Source organism: Nakaseomyces bracarensis, assembly GCF_045282275.1.
Source record: "Nakaseomyces bracarensis strain CBM3 chromosome Unknown Scaff13_0, whole genome shotgun sequence".
Lineage (NCBI taxonomy): Eukaryota > Fungi > Ascomycota > Saccharomycetes > Saccharomycetales > Saccharomycetaceae > Nakaseomyces > Nakaseomyces bracarensis.
In genome coordinates, this window is record NW_027263959.1 from 105,383 (window position 1) to 123,317 (window position 17,935).

The window sequence follows — 17,935 nt, forward strand, 5'->3', positions numbered from 1 at the left end:
TCTATTTCGTATATTGTTATCTGGACATTACAATATTATAGCCAGTTATATTATTGAAAAGTATTGGTTATATTAATTAGCTGTGCAATTCTCTATATCAGTGATTTATATTGAGATGAATAGGTATCTGAATGTGAGAATGTTATTTTTTTCGTTTTCTTAGGTTTTGATATTTATATTTTGGTCATTGATTGTTGCGTTTCATGGTTTTATATATCATTTGTGCAAATGCGAATACATATGGTAATTAATAAATAAAGAAAAAAAAAATGGAAGAAAGTGTGTATATTTTCTATAAAAGTATATCATTTAGAGTATCTATATGTGTCTGATCCAGCAGAACATTAGTCCGATTTTGAGTGTTCCTGATGGCTTCATTCAATTCTTTCAGTGAAGGTAGTTGTTCTTCAACAACAGTTTTATGGCTATGGCCATGGCCATGGCCATGACTCTCATTGTATAATTCAAGGTTTAATTCAATCTTGTCGCGGTTGAATGCTACATTACCAAAGGAATTATGTTCTAAACCCTCACTAATTGCCTGGAGCATGGATGGATGTATATCGTTCCGTTCCAGTTTCTCTCGGAGCCTCTTGTCATTGTTTCCTCGCAGATTCTCGGTCAGTTGGCGAGCCTCTTGTAGGAGCTTATTCTCTCTGGTTATCTCTTTCTCCAGGAGTTCAGCTTTTTGGAGTTCTTGAGCATATCGCTCCTGTAGAAACCTTCTCTTCTCATATATGTATTCCACATTGAAATCGTTCTCTGAGAGCCTGGATGGAAATTTCGAGAACCTCAGTTTCTTCTCAATTCGAAGTAGGATATCTCTCACCATCTTCTCCTTTTCTCGCTTAATCTCTTCCATCTCCTGGTGTCGTACGTGTGTTGGTCCTCGGATATGTTTAAATAGCTCTTTTTCATATTTCTGGAACACTGTGTCAATGGCATCCGCACCATTACTCTCCAACAGCTGCATCACTGAGTCTATCATTACCCTCGACGGTTTCCTCCACCGCTTCAGATTATAATTGCTAGGCAGTCTTCCATTAATCTCTTTCCTAATAACTCTCTGGAACTGCCAGGGACTGACATTCTCTACTTCTTCGCTGTCATCACTTCCAACAAATAGCTGCCTCTCATTCCTATCACCACCATAAATATCATTATTCTGATGAATGAGACCTTCACCCTCATTCTCTTCGTGGTCGGTTCCTGCATCTGCTCTCATCTCATCATCATGGGCCTCGTCATCACGGTCAACTTCATCTTCTCCAGAAGTATTGATGTATTCATCGTCTGAGCCAGAACTCGTCACAATTTCATCGAGAACTCGAGACATCACAGTTTTATTTGTATATGCAGTTCCTATTAATGAATAACCAGAATACTTAAAGTACTATTTCTTCTTTAAAATTATCTTTGTTTACCTTTATTTTCTTAAATTAGATCAAAAAAAACGCGATGGCCTAATTTATAAGTTAAAAAGAATAATGTCCATTAACAAATTGTATAAAGATCAGAAAGAGAACATTTGTAGTTACGTATATTATGAACGTTAAAGTCGTATATATAAGATGAGATAAAAAACACAAAAAAACAAAATAAACGATTTCTATAGAAGAGAATTCTTTAATAAAAGAAGAAAAGAGAAGCTGTAAGAATTAAAGGTACAACTAGAAGTCAGAGTCGAACTTAATCTTGTCACTGCTTGCGACGGACTCAGCTGGCTTGTTAGTAGTAGTAGTAGCTTGTTGGTAGTCAGAGATCTTCTTTTCGAAGAAGTTAGTCTTACCAATGGTGGTAGCGTTTTCCATGAATGGGAATGGGTTGGTGCTATTGTAGTATTTTTCGTTACCGAAGGCGGTGAGTATCTTGTCAGCCATGTACTCAATGTACTGGTTGATTTCTTCGACTGGGACACCTAGCTTTTGAACTGGTAGAGAGTTGGTGTAGTGGGCCTTTTCGATCTCGACGGCTTCGACAATAATCTGTTCGACGATCTTTTGGTTTGGCTTAGCTCTCAAGTGAGCGAACAGAAGGACGGCGAAGTCAGCGTAGAAGCCACGGTCTCTGCAGATGTGCTCAGCGGCCATCTGTAGACCAGGCATGATGTTCTTCTCCTTAGTTAACCAGAACAAAGAGGCGAACGCACCGCTACCGAAGATACCTTCCTTAGCGGCGGAGGCGACCAGTCTTTCAGCGTACAAGGTGTCCTCATCGAAGACCCAACGTTGAGACCAAGCGGACTTGGCCTTGATCTCCTCCTGTTGGCAGACTTGCTTGAACATTGGGATGTTCTTGACGTCGTGGAAGAAGGCGTCAACCATCATGGAGTAGATCTCGTCGTAGATGTTCTCCATCATAATCTGGAACCCGTAGAAAGACTTACCTTCTGGGTTCTGTAGCTCAGCAGAGAACTTCTCGACAATGTTCTTGTTGGTAGCGTGGTCAGTCCATGTGAAGATGGCAAGGAAGTTACCTAGGTACTCCTTTTGGCCCTCTGTCAACTTCTCAAAGTCCTGCACATCCTTGGCAAGCTCTATCTCCTCAGCAGTCCAGAAAGCAGCCTCAACCTTCTTGTAAGCGTTCCAGATCTCATGGAACTTGATTGGAAACATAACAAATCTACGCTTGTTCTCCATCAACAAAACCTCATCCTTCTCAGCTTCCTTCATATGATGACGTTCAGCCTCATACTTCTTAAATAATTTCTGGTGCTCCTCACTAGTAACATTCATTGTCTCTTTTTTTTTTTTTTTGTGAATTTTTTATAGTTATAGCTATTCAAGTCAATTCAATTGCAATATAGATATTACAAATCTTTAAAGTATAACAAGACAAATATTTGATTTTGTATTTTTATTTTTTTTAAAATAACTATCTCTCTTTATATATCAAATTTCCCTTTCTTATGCCAATATAACTCACACACACACCCAGGGAACATACAGAAGGAAAATTTTTTTTTTTGCTTTTTTGTCTCTATACGCCCTGTCCTACGACACATTCTGAGCAATCCCATTGTCTCTTCCAACCAAAAACTGGAAAAAAAATCTGATGGGATTCCTCTTTCTTCCCTTTAGCTTACCCGGAATAATAAATACAATCTTTCCACGATTTTTTCTGTGTGAGTGCCCTTTTTTTATTTTTTGTTATTTATTTACTTATTGATTTCGTTTAACGCGTTTATTATCCTTTGTTTACGCGTCTCACACTTGTTTTTTTTGTTTACATTTTTTTGTTAAGGGGATATGAAATGACTACAGTATTAGTAATAGGGGTGCCATGAATGACGTCTTAATGTGATGCTATTGTTATTACTATGAGATGCTATTGTTATTACTATGAGATGCTATTGTTATTGTATTGTTATGATGTTATTGTATTGTTATGATGTTATTGTATTATTACTATGATGTTATTGTATTATTACTATGTGATGTTATTAATATGAGATGCTACTGTGAGATGTTTATATGAGGTGTTTATTGTTTTGTATTTGTGAATGGGGCTTTGTAGCAGTGCCCGCTAAATATTAAAAAAAAAATATTTCAAAAAAAATGTATTCAAAAAAATAATGGTTGCTAAGAGATTCGAACTCTTGCATCTTACGATACCTGAGTGTCCTACATTGTAATGTAGTAAGTGTTTAAACTTGAATCAGGCGCCTTAGACCGCTCGGCCAAACAACCATAATGTATTTATATTATGGACTTACTATATTGAAGTAATATTAAAAAAAGAAGAACGCTATGTATTTTTATTTTTCCACGCTTTCATACACACACGCACACACACACTCATTTTAGAGACAACCCGTTAAGTTGTATTTGCTTCACATACATTAAAAGAAAGACATAAAGTTTTAGATAGTAAATACTCCAAGTCGTAAAAACAATATACAAACTAATCATGCCCGTGAAGCAGAGAACCGGAAGAAAACACAAGAGTGTTTCTTTCTCGGATGATATTACGCAGACACAACATCACCATAAGAAAAAGAACGACAATCACGACAGACCCCCGGTATTCATAAGGAAAACGTGGCTTACAATCCCATGGCACTTGCTGGTGCTTGTGTGGGTTTACATTAAAGTATTACCAAACTATGACACCGTGAAGTTATTGCTTTGTTTGGTACCTTGCCAAATTCTTTACACCATCTTCCAATTGAATAAGTCTACCATTTACGGAAATAAGAGACTGAAATTTAAATATTCACTGGCATTTTTCTCTTTGTTAGCCTGCGGTCTGCTATCCATACCTGTGCTAGCTATTATCATCCTATTTGGCGCTCCGTTGTTGGAATTAATCGAAGAGACATGGCTGTTGGCATTGCATTGTTCCTATTTGGCCTACCCAGCTGTCTACTCGCTCTTCACATGTGATTTTAAAGTAGGAATCTGGAAGAAATATTTTATTATGATTGTGGTCGGTTGTTGGATCAGTTGTGTCGTGATTCCATTGGATTGGGACCGCGATTGGCAAGCTTGGCCAATCCCAATTGTGATTGGTGGCTATCTCGGTGCCTTTGTAGGTTACTCAATTGGTGCTTATATCTAGGGCATATCATCCGCCGAATCAACCTTTTTATTCACCTTTAATGACGTAATTGATCGTGCATTGTATATTAGATAATCATTATATTTAGTATCTGAGCATTGAAATAAATCCAATTTGATAGAGATATATTAAACGAAAAATGGTCAGTAATAAATAAAATTGTTTTACTTAATGAATGTCTATTGTTACAACCCTAAATTTATAGTTGGTTCTATAAAATATAAAAAAATATTAAGAAACGTAACCTAAATCCTTTTACTTCTCAATTAATGGCATAAAAAGCTTCCAGCACATTTACTATGTTTTCATCGGTAATTCCAATGCTGTCCCAATTTTTTGGGTCATACTTTATCCCACCTTCATAAAACTCTTTCTTCACCAATGCCTCAGAAAGCTGATATAATTTGGTGTTAAACGTCCGAAGAGTATCATTTGATATCGATTTAAAGATATTCGGTCTGCTTACATCAACTGGTTCAAATCTATGGGATAATATAGTTTCTAAAGTGGTTAGCAGTTTTGTAGCCTGTAGATTAACTACCCTACAATTCTTAGAATAGTCTCTAACTAACATATGCAGTTTCTGTAATATCAGAAAACATAATCCTGAATGAAATCGATTTTCTCTCTTTGAATTCTCATCATCCAGTTCACTGTATTCTCTCTCTGATCTTTCATATCCTCCAAGGTACATGAACGCTATGTTTTCAAGAACTTTGAAAAAATTGTTGACATATAGGAATTCATGGCCAGTAAATTTCACTTGAGCTAAGTTAGAGAAGATGTAGAATATAGTTTCTTGAGTTATCCTTATGAACTCTAAGTAATTCAACTTATAATTTTCTAAATCAGTTATTTTTTCATATTGTAGCATTAACAAGTAACTAATGAATATCAATAAATTTTTGTTGATAACAGTGTCATTGACGCTATTTATATTCATTGCTACTGTTGTACAATTTCTCATACAATTAGCATGTTGCATCTTCAGATCATCTCTATGATATTTAACTTTTTCAATAGATAGTTTCTCATCTGTGGAGAGTAGGTACTTCACTACTTCTGCCTCTGTCAATAGAAGTGACTTATCGGCATCATAGACGGGATCTCTAACATATGCGGTATTCAGAGAGGTGGAAAGCGTTAATACAGGTATTTCACCTCTTAGTAAGTGTCTAAATTGATAGTTCTTTTCAATGAAATTCCAAAGCAACATGTTTGTGCTATTGCTATGTTCATGACTGATCCCAAATAATATCCCCAAATTGGCATCTTCATCATTATCAACAGCGTCAGAAAATGTCGCAGAAATCGTTGAGTATAGCTTCCATAATGAAATGAACTTAACATAATCTAATCTATTCTCAGAGTCTTCTCTACGTTCAATTTGAGACTTAATTGTAAACATGTTACTTTCAAGTGTAGGAACCATAGCCTGAAGTTCAGAGAATAGGTTATTCATTTCATCCTTTAGAGTCAACAATACAGACGAAATAATAGATTGATAACACAATAATAAACACATATTAATCTCACCTAAGCGGAATAATTGTGCCAGGGGAAGCTTTGTCACGTCGAAAGTCGAACCCATTGCAAATAATCTATCAACTAATTCAACAAGATTATATCCATTCAACACTGGTATTAATGAAGCAGCCTCAATAACGATGTTATTGTACATACCAATAATATCTTTTGTATGTGTCTTATCTGGCAATTTAACTAATATATCATCCTTCTTGAATTGCTTTCCTTCCATCTTCTTCTCCTTCCACGTTTTAAACTTATTGGCATATTTTTCTGCAATATTAGAGTCAATTCTCTTCAAAAACTGGTTATATAGAAACGGGTCCATAGCAAAAATGGAACATGAACTGAAAAGTGAGTTCTTAGAATTATTTCTTAAATAACCCATTATTTCTTTTCTACTGGAATCATAATCGCTACATTCCAATATATCAAATATTTCTTTTTCGTCCAGGAAATTGGGGTCGACATCTCTATACTCATTCAATTCATCAATGTGCTCTTCTAATAAATTAGTATTAATTGAATTTTCACTTTCCAGCCTTCTTTTCTTTACGAACTCATCTTCATTTTTCTTAATTTCATTTACCTTTGGATTTACTGACCATTCTAGATCTATATCATCAACACCTTTTCCTATTACTTGTCGTAACTCTATTATTCTTCCCTTCAAAAAGTCTAATTCCTTTAGAACTGCTTCATCTTGTCCGTACCCAGTGTTCTCGTTAGTGAAGATTGCAGGTCCTTGTACCCAGTTCAGGTTAGTTTTCAAGTTGCTGGTACTAGGCACCTGTTTTGTACTGGGAAATGTGGTAGTCCTTGGTACATACTGCCTAGGCCCCTCCGGAATCTCTTTGCCCTCACTGTTCAGAAGCTGCAACCTTGTATTATATTCCCTAATCTGGTCAATCGAAGACAAATCTCCCGAGTTTGCCATCATTCCATTACCATTCAATGCAGCAGCAGCAGAGGCAGCAGCAGCTTGTATCTGCGAGTTAGATTGCACATATTGCCCCGGAACATCCGGATAGAAACAGTCGTTCTTACCATTACGACTACAGTTACCACACACTGGCTTTACTCTATCACAACCAACTTTCCTCCGCCTACATTGCACGCAAGCTGGCGGCTTACGCATCTTCCTACCACGAATATCCATCGCCATTTGTGATAATACTGAAAAAAAAAGAAGTAATAATAGCCCAAAAAATATACAGCGAAAAGGGGATAAAACAACAAAATTAACTCCTGTCCTCCTTGATTTATAATATACCAATGATCCTCCAGTGTACCACCTTCAAAATCCGACTTATACAACATATAATCGTAACCTGTATACATAGATCGCTGTATACAATTATAGCATTTCCCAGCTCTCGCAGGTGATCAGATGGATAAAAGGCGTCGAAAATGAAAGTTGAAAAACACCCAAAAAAAACTATGACGTTAAAAATGACATCACTTTTGATGCCATATATATAATATTTGGCAAAACATAAATAATTATACTTAGCTATTTATTTAGTATATGATTATCATCGTCATTCTTCTCCTTTGTTGTGGTGTGCTGTATTTGGCAGACGAAGAGGTCTTTATCTACAACTCGTCATCTGGGACATCTCTTGGCATGTTACCCAATGGGGCAGTTTCCAATTCACCGCATTGAGCGATGACGACGTCCTTGAGAGGTCTGTTGTTTCTTGGGTCGGTCTTGACGTTTTCGATGTAGGTGACGACGTCCATACCCTCAATGACCTCACCGAAGACGACGTGCTTGCCGTCTAACCAAGGGGTGGTGACGGTGGTGATGAAGAACTGGGACCCGTTAGTGTCCTTACCGGCGTTAGCCATGGACAATAGACCTGGTTTGTCGTGCTTCAAGGAAAAGTTCTCGTCAGGGAACCTAGCACCGTAGATAGACTTACCACCGACACCAGTGCCGTGAGTGAAGTCACCACCTTGAATCATGAACTTTGGGATAACTCTGTGGAAGACAGAGTTGATGTAGCCCATCTTGCTGTCGTCGCTAATGGTCAACTCATAGAAGTTCTCAACGGTCTTTGGAACAACCTTACCATACAGACCCATGACAATACGACCAACGGACTCTCCACCATGCTCAATGTCAAAGTAGACCTTGTGAGTAATCTCAGTTTGGGCTGCACTCACAAAACCCAAAAACATCAACAGCGTAAACAAAAAACCAGTAAACTTCATAGTTAATCGTTTTTATATATCTCTCTTTCCACTTATTAATCTATATATAAAAAAAATTAATATATAGAATATTTGAATTAAAAAAAAAAGGGTCTTTTTTATAACAAAATTCGTTTAAACACCTTTTTTTTTTGCTTTTAATCTTTTTTTTTTTTTTTAAATGGACAACGAATAATCAACAAACCCAAAAATCCCAAAAGAAGCGAAACTTTCGACGTTTTTAAACCCATTGACTTTTTAAACAGGAAGACACCTTTTTACCTTTCTCCGAGAAGCCCCATCACCAAAAGTTGAAAAACTCGAAAGTCTAGAGCCAGACGTGGAAAAACAAAAACTAAGCAAAAGAAATAAAATAAAAAAGTAGTGCCAAATCTAATCGATCACCAATCTTTATTACTCATAAGAAACGATTTGACCTATTACTATTTTTGAAAGTGTGATATAATATACTATTAATTTTTTTTTTTTTTGTAAATATAATGCATTCGATGGAGTTTCGGGATTGTGATTACTCTCGGAGGTTGTTTACCATTGCAATTGATATTGGTGGGTCTTTGGCGAAGGTTGTGTTTTCGCCATTGGATAGCGGGCTGATATACTTCGATACTGTTGAGACGGCAAGGATTGAGTTATTGTTGGCTTTGTTGGATGAAGTGATCAGTAAATACAATGGAGGAGATCATGGTACGACGCAGATAGTGGCTACTGGAGGTGGTGCATTTAAGTTCAATGACCTAATCGTCGAGAGGTTTCCTGGGGTGCATAATTTCAGTAAGTTTGAAGAGATGGAGGGTCTTGCTAAAGGACTGGACTTCTTTATACACCAGGTACGGGACGAAGTGTTCACGTACACCGATCTTGAAGGTGAGAAGATCGTTGAGACCGTGGCGTCGTCGCCTACTGCGCAGCCTACGATATACCCATACATGCTTGTAAATATTGGCTCTGGTGTGTCGATGCTCAAGGTGGATGCACCTAATGTGTTCACTAGAGTTGGGGGCTCGTCATTGGGTGGTGGTACACTATGGGGACTGTTGTCGTTGATTACCGGAGCTCAGAGCTATGACGAGATGTTGAACTGGGCCCAGGCGGGCGACAACACTCATGTCGACATGCTTGTAGGAGACATTTACGGTACGGACTACAATAAGATCGGACTGAAATCAACACATATAGCAAGTTCCTTTGGGAAAGTATTCCAGGACAGGAATCACCACAATTTGAATAACGGCAAATGTATGACTCATTCACAAAAGTCTACGAACGGCAGCTCAGCGGACCAAGAATCGGACGCTGGCGCTGATGCAGAAAACGAACAACTTACCTGTACAAATTGCATAAAACAGAGAAACAAGAGTTTCAAGAATGAAGACATATGTAAGAGCCTACTGTATGCAGTCTCTAACAACATTGGTCAGATTGCCTACTTACAGGCTAAAATACATAACGTTCAAAATATCTATTTCGGAGGATCCTACATAAGAGGTCACCTAACGACTATGAACACCCTGAGCTACGCCATAAACTTTTGGACTGAGAGCTCTAAGCAGGCATTTTTCTTAAAACATGAAGGGTTCCTAGGAGCGATGGGTGCTTTCTTAGATGCATTAGAGCTGCATTAAAAAAAAAAAGCAAAAAAAAAAGAAGGAAATTTACAAAAAAAGAAAGTTAATAACCTAATTATAGGCTTCAAGAATTTTTGTTCTTTTTCATTGTTTTGCAATCGTCATTTTTAATATATTTGTTTTCTTTATTTTTTGTTTTTGTTATTACATTTTTCATTATCCTTATTTTTTTGTTTGGATTTCTCATGCTGTAACGATATAATACTAACATGAACCCATCAACTATTCAATTACTAGGGTATGTAACTACTAACTATATATCTTGCATCCTTAATATTTTCTTTTCATATGTTGTCATTAATATAGTAGTAAGATGCGACCCTGTCCATAATAGAACAAGTCCTTATTAAAATTATTACAATAAGATATAATATTACAACTGACTACCAGTCAATTTTATTTATTTTTGCTGGGATAACGTTTCAACGATATCCTGTATTATCAACAGTATATCAGAATGTCCCCGGTACTTCTTTTTGCAGCTGTTTTGTATTGCGGTCATCGGTACAATTGATGGACCACTTTGCTCGTATATCTCTATATCATTAACTGTTGTCTTTCCGTCGTGGGTTTTCTTAGCATCAAATTGCAATATAAGTGTATAAGCATTAGCAATCTTCATTTGAACTTTTCTTGAATATGGAAATAACAGTAGATCTGAGACTTTATCACTTATTGTAAAAAATATTCTTTTTTTCCACAAATCAATCAAATACTGAAGTTCCTGTAATTTTTCAATAGACGATTCTTTTTCTGAGGTTTCCATAGTATTTCGCACTGACGATATTTCCTCGACTTGAAACTGTAAGTTATTATGGAGTTTCGTTAGATTTTCAATACTTTCCCATTCCTTATAACATTCCTTAACATTCTTAATATCCTCGTCTTCTTCCCCGTTTTCTTCTACTTTCTGTTTATTATTCTTATCCTCTTGTAAGTCCTTCAATTCATCAAGCAAATCCCAACACGAGCTGAGTTCATTGCTTGTATCTAGGTATACTTCGTTGATCTTGTCCTGACGTTCAGCGATTTGTTGCGATGTATGTTCAATTGCCTCAGAAATACCCTTAATAGTCCCATTCCTACTCAACATCTCCCTCTGTAAATGCGAAACCTCTGACTCTAACGATATATATTCGGGGCTATCCTCTGATTTCACAATGTCTTCGACATTTGACGCTACTGTATATTTGAGAAACAGGTCCAAAGTCTCTTGCTTCCAATATAACTGTTTCAAAAACTCTAGAAGGGAGTCCAGCTCCACTGATTTACCTTTAAGTTCACGAGGATCAACCTCAAACTCTCCATCAACTTCCAGATACCCTACATCACCCACAAGTTTACGAATAGATTGATCAATTTCCTTTAGCGTACTATTAGCACGCTCCTCTTGAATAGCAAGAACCCGCTCACTAGAGCTAGTAACAGCCTCTTGTAGAACAGATAATTGCTCCTCGAATTGCATATAAGCTGTTTGCCTTAGCTATCCAAACAGAAATGAGTTATAACCCTAATATTTATTAACGTGATTGAATTCTTAAAATGGATTTTTTCAAATCAAACAGCCTTCGCTGCCAAAAAATATTTAAAAACGCGATGAGCATCATTACAAAGAAAAATTTTTTTTTTCACAGCTTTAAGCAATGAGGAATTACTAGTTACAATTGAATATATTTATTGTTTCGATAACCTAATATCATTAATGATACTGTGATAAAGTACCAAGACCTCGTAAGTGAGAGTTCTCGCGGCACGGATAGCGTTTTTCTATCCGTGGTCTTAAAAGTGCTTTTATCACTTTTTTTTTTCTTGCACAACTTAAGTTTGCTGGGTTGGATATTCTTTCGATATCCAAGTATTCTTCTGTACCCAGTGAATGTGTCAATATGCAAAGAATGATGTACCTATAGTGTGGATATGATTATTACAAATATATGTGTGAAAGTTAGCATATCAGAACTATGGGCTCTTTTATCTAGAGGGACTATTGCTTCTTGATTTATTTCTTTTATTTGGATGTTACAGTTCTTGTTTTGTCCTCAAAAAAGTAATTGATCAAAACTAATGCTTCCTTTTGTGTACTATGAGCTTATAGGGAATGATGGAAGAAATGGTACTAATTTCAGAATGGCTACCGACACTACTTTATGGAGTTCTTTCATATTTTGTCTTTGGCTTATATCTGTTATTGTTTCCAATGATTATAAAAAATTGGTACAGTAATTGAAAACCACTTTAAGAAAGTTCTTTTCTTTTGTGTTTGGTTTTTATATCTGATCATACCGATTTTTTTTTTGGGGATATATGCTATTTTTATTTCATTCTTCCCAGCTGATCTGCGTTAAGGCTGCACACAATATGTATGCAAATAATAAATCTGCACGCTACGAAATGAAATAGGTGGCTTTACTTCGCCTACTCAATATCTATTTCGTTTCTAACAGACAGCAATTGGAGCTCGTTAGAGCCTTTCAATTATTGATTTTCTGTATTCATAGGCAACAACTACATATGATCTATATGCTACTTCTATAAATAATTTATCTGGTACCTACTTTCTTAGTTGAGTCTTGCTTATCATTCTTATACTTGTTACCACCACCTTGTTTCCACAGCCAAAGTGCTTCTATTGAGTAGTTCCTTATGGATAAGTTCTTGGTAAATTTCTCATCAGAACCAAGTTCTAGAAGTTGTATTACTTGGGCGTCCTTCACAAGCTCCCAAAACATCATGTAAATATGCTTAGTGGCTTCCTCGGCCTCCGTAGCGTCGTTGACTTCAACAATCAGCTGGTCATTGTAGTGCTGCTTCCCTAGCTTGTACAAGATTCTGCCCAGGGTTCTGATTGCAATTGTTCTTTGTGATGGAAACTGTGATCTGGCCAAGTGCGCTAGTTCTATAATAGTGTATCCCGCCAAGTGCTGGTTCTCTGAATGATGATGCAATCCGGATTGGGTTGAGTCAATAGACCTATTGGGAGGTACTAGATTACCCTTAAAATCGAACCTACATTCGGTAACGTCATCGACATTGGAATTGACATTATCCTGAGGTAGTGGTGCCATCCATTTCAGCTTGTCTATATCCTTAGGCAAATCTGGGAAGTACTTTTGGTGTAACTTTTCATTAAATTCAGGGTCATTGATATCGAGAGGCTCCGTTTCATCTTCCTGCTGAGTTGGTCTTACAAAATGTACATCCTTTAGTAGATCTTCATTAGCCATGTGGTCGATGCTCTGCGCCATCTGGTAATCTAGTGGAGCGACATCGTCATCATCTAAGGGCGGAAAAGTTTCCCCATCCCCTTCTTCATTTGTATCGGGTTCTGCAATAGTAACCTGTTTCTCTGTCAAACTCTTCGGTTTCGTTTGCGTGTTCTCAACCTCCAGAGCCTTATTGACCAAATCTTCGTCCAACGGTGGCAAGTCTTCGACACCTTTAACGTTCTCGTTAGTACCACCAACCCATGTACCAGAGGCACCCTCAATCTCAGCAAAAATCTTATCCGACTTTTGCACGTTCTTCAGCATCTTAGCGATCAGCTTAGGGTCCAGCGACTCCATGAGCTCTTGCCTCTCACGAGCGAGCTGCTCTGGTGTCATACGTCTCATATACTCCAGATTCTCCCGATGAATTTTCTGTGCCTCAGACTCTTCTTCTTCTTTTGCCTCTGGTTGTGGTTGTGGTTCTCGTTTTACGCCTGGTTGTCCCCTCTCTTTCGATCCACGTTTATTCATCTGCTTTTGCTTAAACCGACTCCTCCATGATGACACCTTCTCTGGCTTATACAACTCCGGAAACCCACTCTCCGGCAACTCCTGCACTTCCACAACTTCACCAACATCCTTCTCAACAATATCTCCAAGAAGATCCATTTTAATTCTTGACTCTTTCCTTATTTTCAGTCTTCATGTAGTACTATATTTAATATATATAGTAGCTCATCGCAAATTTTTTTTTTATTCATATATAAAATTTCAGCTCTTACATAAAAACCTCCTACGGTCATTTCTAAGGATATATAAATATGATTACCTATAAGCTAAACAATATAAAGGTGGGTATCGCATAATAAAGTAGCAATGAAGCAGTGAAGCAGTGAAGCAGTGAAGCAGTGTTGTGTGAATATATGAGAAAGAGACGTCCCTTACTTATCGGGGGGAAGGGTAAGGATGTGGAGGTAGGCAATCAGACAGATCCGTATTGGGAGTTAGCACTCTGGTAGTGGTTCTCTTGCTCGTAAGGATGGCAGGAGATGATGTATAGGGCGTGGATCAAGCCTGGGAAGAACCCGAGGACGAATAACAGGACATTCACCAACATGTCCTTTGAGCAGAACCCGCGGCGGAGCCCCACGGCAACAGGTGGCAGAAACACTGCGATAAATACCAAAAACCAATCTCTAGCGTGCATCATTTAAATAAAATAAAAGTCTTAAACTCAAATAGAATGATAATAAGCTTTGGTTGTGTTTAGAAGAAGTAATTAGCCCTTCCAGTTTCTTTGTAGAGTGGGCCCCCCCCCTTATAAGATAAAAATTCGGGCTTTTCCTTTGGGCGTTGGGAAAATAGGGAATAAGAAAAAAGTGTAGGCTGAAATACACTAGAAGCTACATATAACTATATCAGTTACCAACTAAGGGCTTCGTAAGGTAGAGGATTGAGAATATAGTAGCAAATGGAGAGGCTGAACCGGCCAAGTGAGATATGGGCCCAGGTAAGGCGGCTTCATGAGTCTAACAAGCGGTGTTGTGATTGTGGGTCTCGGAGTAATGTGGACTGGGTGTCGATAAATCTGTTGTGTGTTGTGTGTATACATTGTGGCGGTGTGCATCGGTCTATGGGGTCGCATATATCTAAGATCCGGTCTTTGAATATGGACGATCTGCATTCGAATCCGGAGTTGAAGTACTTGTTGAGTCGGCATGTGTTCAATAAGAATGTGAATGCGATATATGAGGCTACTTTGCCTGTTGCGAGGAAGATTGGGAAGGATGTGACTGCGGAGGAGCGAAGTAAATTTATAATGGATAAGTATATGGCGAAGAAATATGTTGCGCCGAGCCGGACCGCGGACATGAAGCAGACGAATAAAGCCACCACGGACCAAGAGTTGCTGGACTTGGAGTTGCACGGACTAGTGCAGGCCATACATTCGAACTCCATATACATGATACAGACCACGCTGGCGTCGGCGAAGCACAGTCTCAAAGAGCTGTGCCTAGAATATGGACTACAGAAGCCTACTTTGTTCCAGATGTCGCTGGAGCAGTTCTACGTTGCGGCACATGATACACCAATATACTATCTTACAGAGTTCCTTCTCCTGAATGGACTGCTTATAGACGATGACAGCACGATAAATAGTACGGAGGTAGTACTCACGCCGACGGCGAAACTGTACTGGTCGTCGCGACATAGCATGTACACCACATATTCACACGCAATCGCAAATAGCAACAGTGATAACGACAAGCCTAGAGGCACAAATGGAGTACCGAAGAGGTCCAGCACTGTAAGAGATGCGAAGAGGAAGTTACATATAGATACACAGCCAACACCATTTGAAATGTCCAGAACTAATGGCCCATTGTCAGCAGCGTTGAATAAGAAGCGCTGGAGTCTTGCATCGCCTACAAATATTCTCTCAATACACAGATCAATTTCCAGAAGAGATCCTAACAAAAAATCTTAAAAGCATATCAAGGCAAAGAATAATTACCATAACGCATATATCGAGTCAAGAATACAGCTCATATACCTGATAAAGTTCATATAGAAAATAATTATTAACTGTTAATATCATTTTTTAACTCATTTCCTTATCATCAAGATGTTATATACTATACTAAATAATTCATATATTATAATATTTCTGCATCGAAATAAGAAATTCACTATATCTCTTTTAACGTAAACAAGTTCATTATTTATACTGAACGAACAATATCTTTGAATCTCAAATGGTCCTATATTTACCATATTTTTTTGTGTCTTGATACATATAACATCTCTTTTCAACGGATAGATATAGCAAGAAATACAAATTGAGCTATCTGCGGTATGGCTTCTCTCGTTTTGTGTATTTTACATAAGGGCAAATACAAGAATTTGTGTAATCTATCCCTAATGTAGTTAGCACTAAAATTAAACAGAAAGGCAATGTTTCATTGAAATCTATAATATAAACCTATATATGATAATACTTCATTAATTTGATTAAAAATAAATCTAAGTTATATTCGAATTTTTTTTTGTAGCGTTGACTTTCTTTAAACGGTGTAAATATATAAGATTAGAATACAGACACCTTTATTAGTCACTGAGCTACAATATTTAACATCTGTTATGGCTGAAAGGTTTCAAATACTGAACTGCATTGGCCGTGGTAATTTTGGGGATGTTTATAAGGCCCAGGATACTTGGTCGAACAGTGTTGTGGCTGTAAAAGTTGTTAATTTAGAAAATTCAGAAGAAGATGTCGATTTACTTGCACAGGAAATATTCTTCTTAGCTGAACTAAGATCACCACATATAACTACTTATATAACAACAGTGATTGAGGACGTTTCTATGTGGATCGCTATGGAATATTGTGGTGGTGGGTCAGTTTCGGACCTATTAAGATTACATTATACAGATGGGTTGCCAGAGCCTAAAACTAGATATGTAGTCAGAGAAATATTATGTGGATTAATCTATCTCCATTCTCAAAGAAAAATTCACAGGGACATAAAAGCGGCTAATGTTCTACTTACAGACGAAGGTAAGGTCAAGCTTAGCGATTTTGGTGTTAGTGGACGGTTGCTTTCTAGTTTTAGAAGAGGTACTTTTGTGGGTACACCTTACTGGATGGCTCCTGAAGTAGTATCGAATGAGCTATCAGGCTATGATGAGAAGGCTGACATTTGGTCTCTTGGAATTACAGTAGTGGAGCTGTTGAAGGGTTCACCGCCGTTGTCAAAATATGATCCTATGAAGGTAATTGCTAATATACCAAAGAGGAAAGCACCAAGACTACATGGTGAATTTTCTGAAGATGCAAAAAAATTTGTATCCTTGTGCTTAATCAAGGATGCCACAATTAGACCTGCTGCCAAGGACCTTTTAACGTCAAGATTTGTAATGAACATAAGAATCGATAATTTACAAGATGATGTACAACTGTTAAAGGAAATTAAAATTAAATTAAAAAAAACTGAGAAAGTTCCAAAATTTCCTTTACAGAATAAAATTTACAAAGAAAACTCACCAGAGAGTGTACAACTTTGGGATTTTACTACATCTAGGAAAGATAGCAAAATTTGTCCTAAATATGATGTTCAAGAACACCCCTCTATGGAAACCTGTAACACAGGTGTACCCGACTATACAGGACTATTATCAAATTTGGATGGAACCGAATCTGCTTTCGAAAGTCCAATATCGAATGACATGATCAGTCCTTATGTGAACTCAGCACAGGATACAGTAACACCAATTACTCCGATGATAGGTGAGAAGTCATACAAGAAATACACAACTAATATTAAGCCAAATTATCAATATGAACTAGGCTCTGGCATGGAGATTGATGCTCAAACACCCAATATAGAAAGCGAGCACAATAACCAAACAGAGGTGCCAAAAAATAAACTACAAAATAAAATCGTAAATCAAGTGTCTAAACATAAATATACAACCATTTCAATTGAAGGTTTTGATTATCATAAAAACATAATAGTCCATTCTTTTAAAAGAATGAAAGAGAGAGCCCACGACAAAGCAACAAAACAACATGTAGAAAATATTTTAGCACAGTTCAATACGGTAGAAGCTTTAATTCCAGGATTTAGTGAGGTTTTCATTGAAGAGGTTTCTCTCAGACTTGATGCTTTAAGGTCTTATTGTGCAAAACAAGATATGAACTCACAAAAAATCTGAAATCTTTTGTATTCGTATCCAAAAACTTTTACAACGTTCAATAAGCTCTATACTATGAAGTAGTAAATATTTGAACCATTTAAA

At 37.3% G+C, this 17,935-nt stretch overlaps 11 protein-coding genes across 11 annotated transcripts; 4 read left to right on the forward strand and 7 right to left on the reverse strand.

Annotated features, from left to right (window-relative positions):
* Positions 1 to 292: 292 nt before the first annotated feature.
* OKP1 (Okp1p) lies at positions 293 to 1,336 on the reverse strand (the record flags this gene model as incomplete). The annotated part of the gene is made up of 1 exon (XM_071054234.1): positions 293 to 1,336. The coding sequence occupies one exon, from the start codon at positions 1,334 to 1,336 to the stop codon at positions 293 to 295; it is 1,044 nt and encodes a 347-aa protein (XP_070908927.1).
* A 334-nt stretch (positions 1,337 to 1,670) lies between these two features.
* RNR4 (ribonucleotide-diphosphate reductase subunit RNR4) lies at positions 1,671 to 2,735 on the reverse strand (the record flags this gene model as incomplete). Its single annotated transcript, XM_071054235.1, has 1 exon — positions 1,671 to 2,735. One exon carries the CDS (start codon positions 2,733 to 2,735, stop codon positions 1,671 to 1,673), a length of 1,065 nt encoding a protein of 354 aa, XP_070908928.1.
* Positions 2,736 to 3,909: 1,174 nt separating this feature from the next.
* On the forward strand, positions 3,910 to 4,560 carry GPI11 (mannose-ethanolamine phosphotransferase GPI11; the record flags this gene model as incomplete). The annotated part of the gene is made up of 1 exon (XM_071054236.1): positions 3,910 to 4,560. One exon carries the CDS (start codon positions 3,910 to 3,912, stop codon positions 4,558 to 4,560), a length of 651 nt encoding a protein of 216 aa, XP_070908929.1.
* A 262-nt stretch (positions 4,561 to 4,822) lies between these two features.
* RSC3 (Rsc3p) lies at positions 4,823 to 7,252 on the reverse strand (the record flags this gene model as incomplete). The annotated part of the gene is made up of 1 exon (XM_071054237.1): positions 4,823 to 7,252. One exon carries the CDS (start codon positions 7,250 to 7,252, stop codon positions 4,823 to 4,825), a length of 2,430 nt encoding a protein of 809 aa, XP_070908930.1.
* A 431-nt stretch (positions 7,253 to 7,683) lies between these two features.
* CPR5 (peptidylprolyl isomerase family protein CPR5) lies at positions 7,684 to 8,304 on the reverse strand (the record flags this gene model as incomplete). Its single annotated transcript, XM_071054238.1, has 1 exon — positions 7,684 to 8,304. One exon carries the CDS (start codon positions 8,302 to 8,304, stop codon positions 7,684 to 7,686), a length of 621 nt encoding a protein of 206 aa, XP_070908931.1.
* Positions 8,305 to 8,783: 479 nt separating this feature from the next.
* CAB1 (pantothenate kinase) lies at positions 8,784 to 9,926 on the forward strand (the record flags this gene model as incomplete). The annotated part of the gene is made up of 1 exon (XM_071054239.1): positions 8,784 to 9,926. The coding sequence occupies one exon, from the start codon at positions 8,784 to 8,786 to the stop codon at positions 9,924 to 9,926; it is 1,143 nt and encodes a 380-aa protein (XP_070908932.1).
* A 403-nt stretch (positions 9,927 to 10,329) lies between these two features.
* KRE28 (Kre28p) lies at positions 10,330 to 11,394 on the reverse strand (the record flags this gene model as incomplete). Its single annotated transcript, XM_071054240.1, has 1 exon — positions 10,330 to 11,394. One exon carries the CDS (start codon positions 11,392 to 11,394, stop codon positions 10,330 to 10,332), a length of 1,065 nt encoding a protein of 354 aa, XP_070908933.1.
* Positions 11,395 to 12,469: 1,075 nt separating this feature from the next.
* RBA50 (Rba50p) lies at positions 12,470 to 13,804 on the reverse strand (the record flags this gene model as incomplete). Its single annotated transcript, XM_071054241.1, has 1 exon — positions 12,470 to 13,804. One exon carries the CDS (start codon positions 13,802 to 13,804, stop codon positions 12,470 to 12,472), a length of 1,335 nt encoding a protein of 444 aa, XP_070908934.1.
* Positions 13,805 to 14,117: 313 nt separating this feature from the next.
* SNA2 (Sna2p) lies at positions 14,118 to 14,342 on the reverse strand (the record flags this gene model as incomplete). The annotated part of the gene is made up of 1 exon (XM_071054242.1): positions 14,118 to 14,342. The coding sequence occupies one exon, from the start codon at positions 14,340 to 14,342 to the stop codon at positions 14,118 to 14,120; it is 225 nt and encodes a 74-aa protein (XP_070908935.1).
* Positions 14,343 to 14,606: 264 nt separating this feature from the next.
* On the forward strand, positions 14,607 to 15,623 carry AGE1 (GTPase-activating protein AGE1; the record flags this gene model as incomplete). Its single annotated transcript, XM_071054243.1, has 1 exon — positions 14,607 to 15,623. The coding sequence occupies one exon, from the start codon at positions 14,607 to 14,609 to the stop codon at positions 15,621 to 15,623; it is 1,017 nt and encodes a 338-aa protein (XP_070908936.1).
* A 653-nt stretch (positions 15,624 to 16,276) lies between these two features.
* SPS1 (putative serine/threonine protein kinase SPS1) lies at positions 16,277 to 17,851 on the forward strand (the record flags this gene model as incomplete). Its single annotated transcript, XM_071054244.1, has 1 exon — positions 16,277 to 17,851. One exon carries the CDS (start codon positions 16,277 to 16,279, stop codon positions 17,849 to 17,851), a length of 1,575 nt encoding a protein of 524 aa, XP_070908937.1.
* Positions 17,852 to 17,935: the final 84 nt, after the last annotated feature.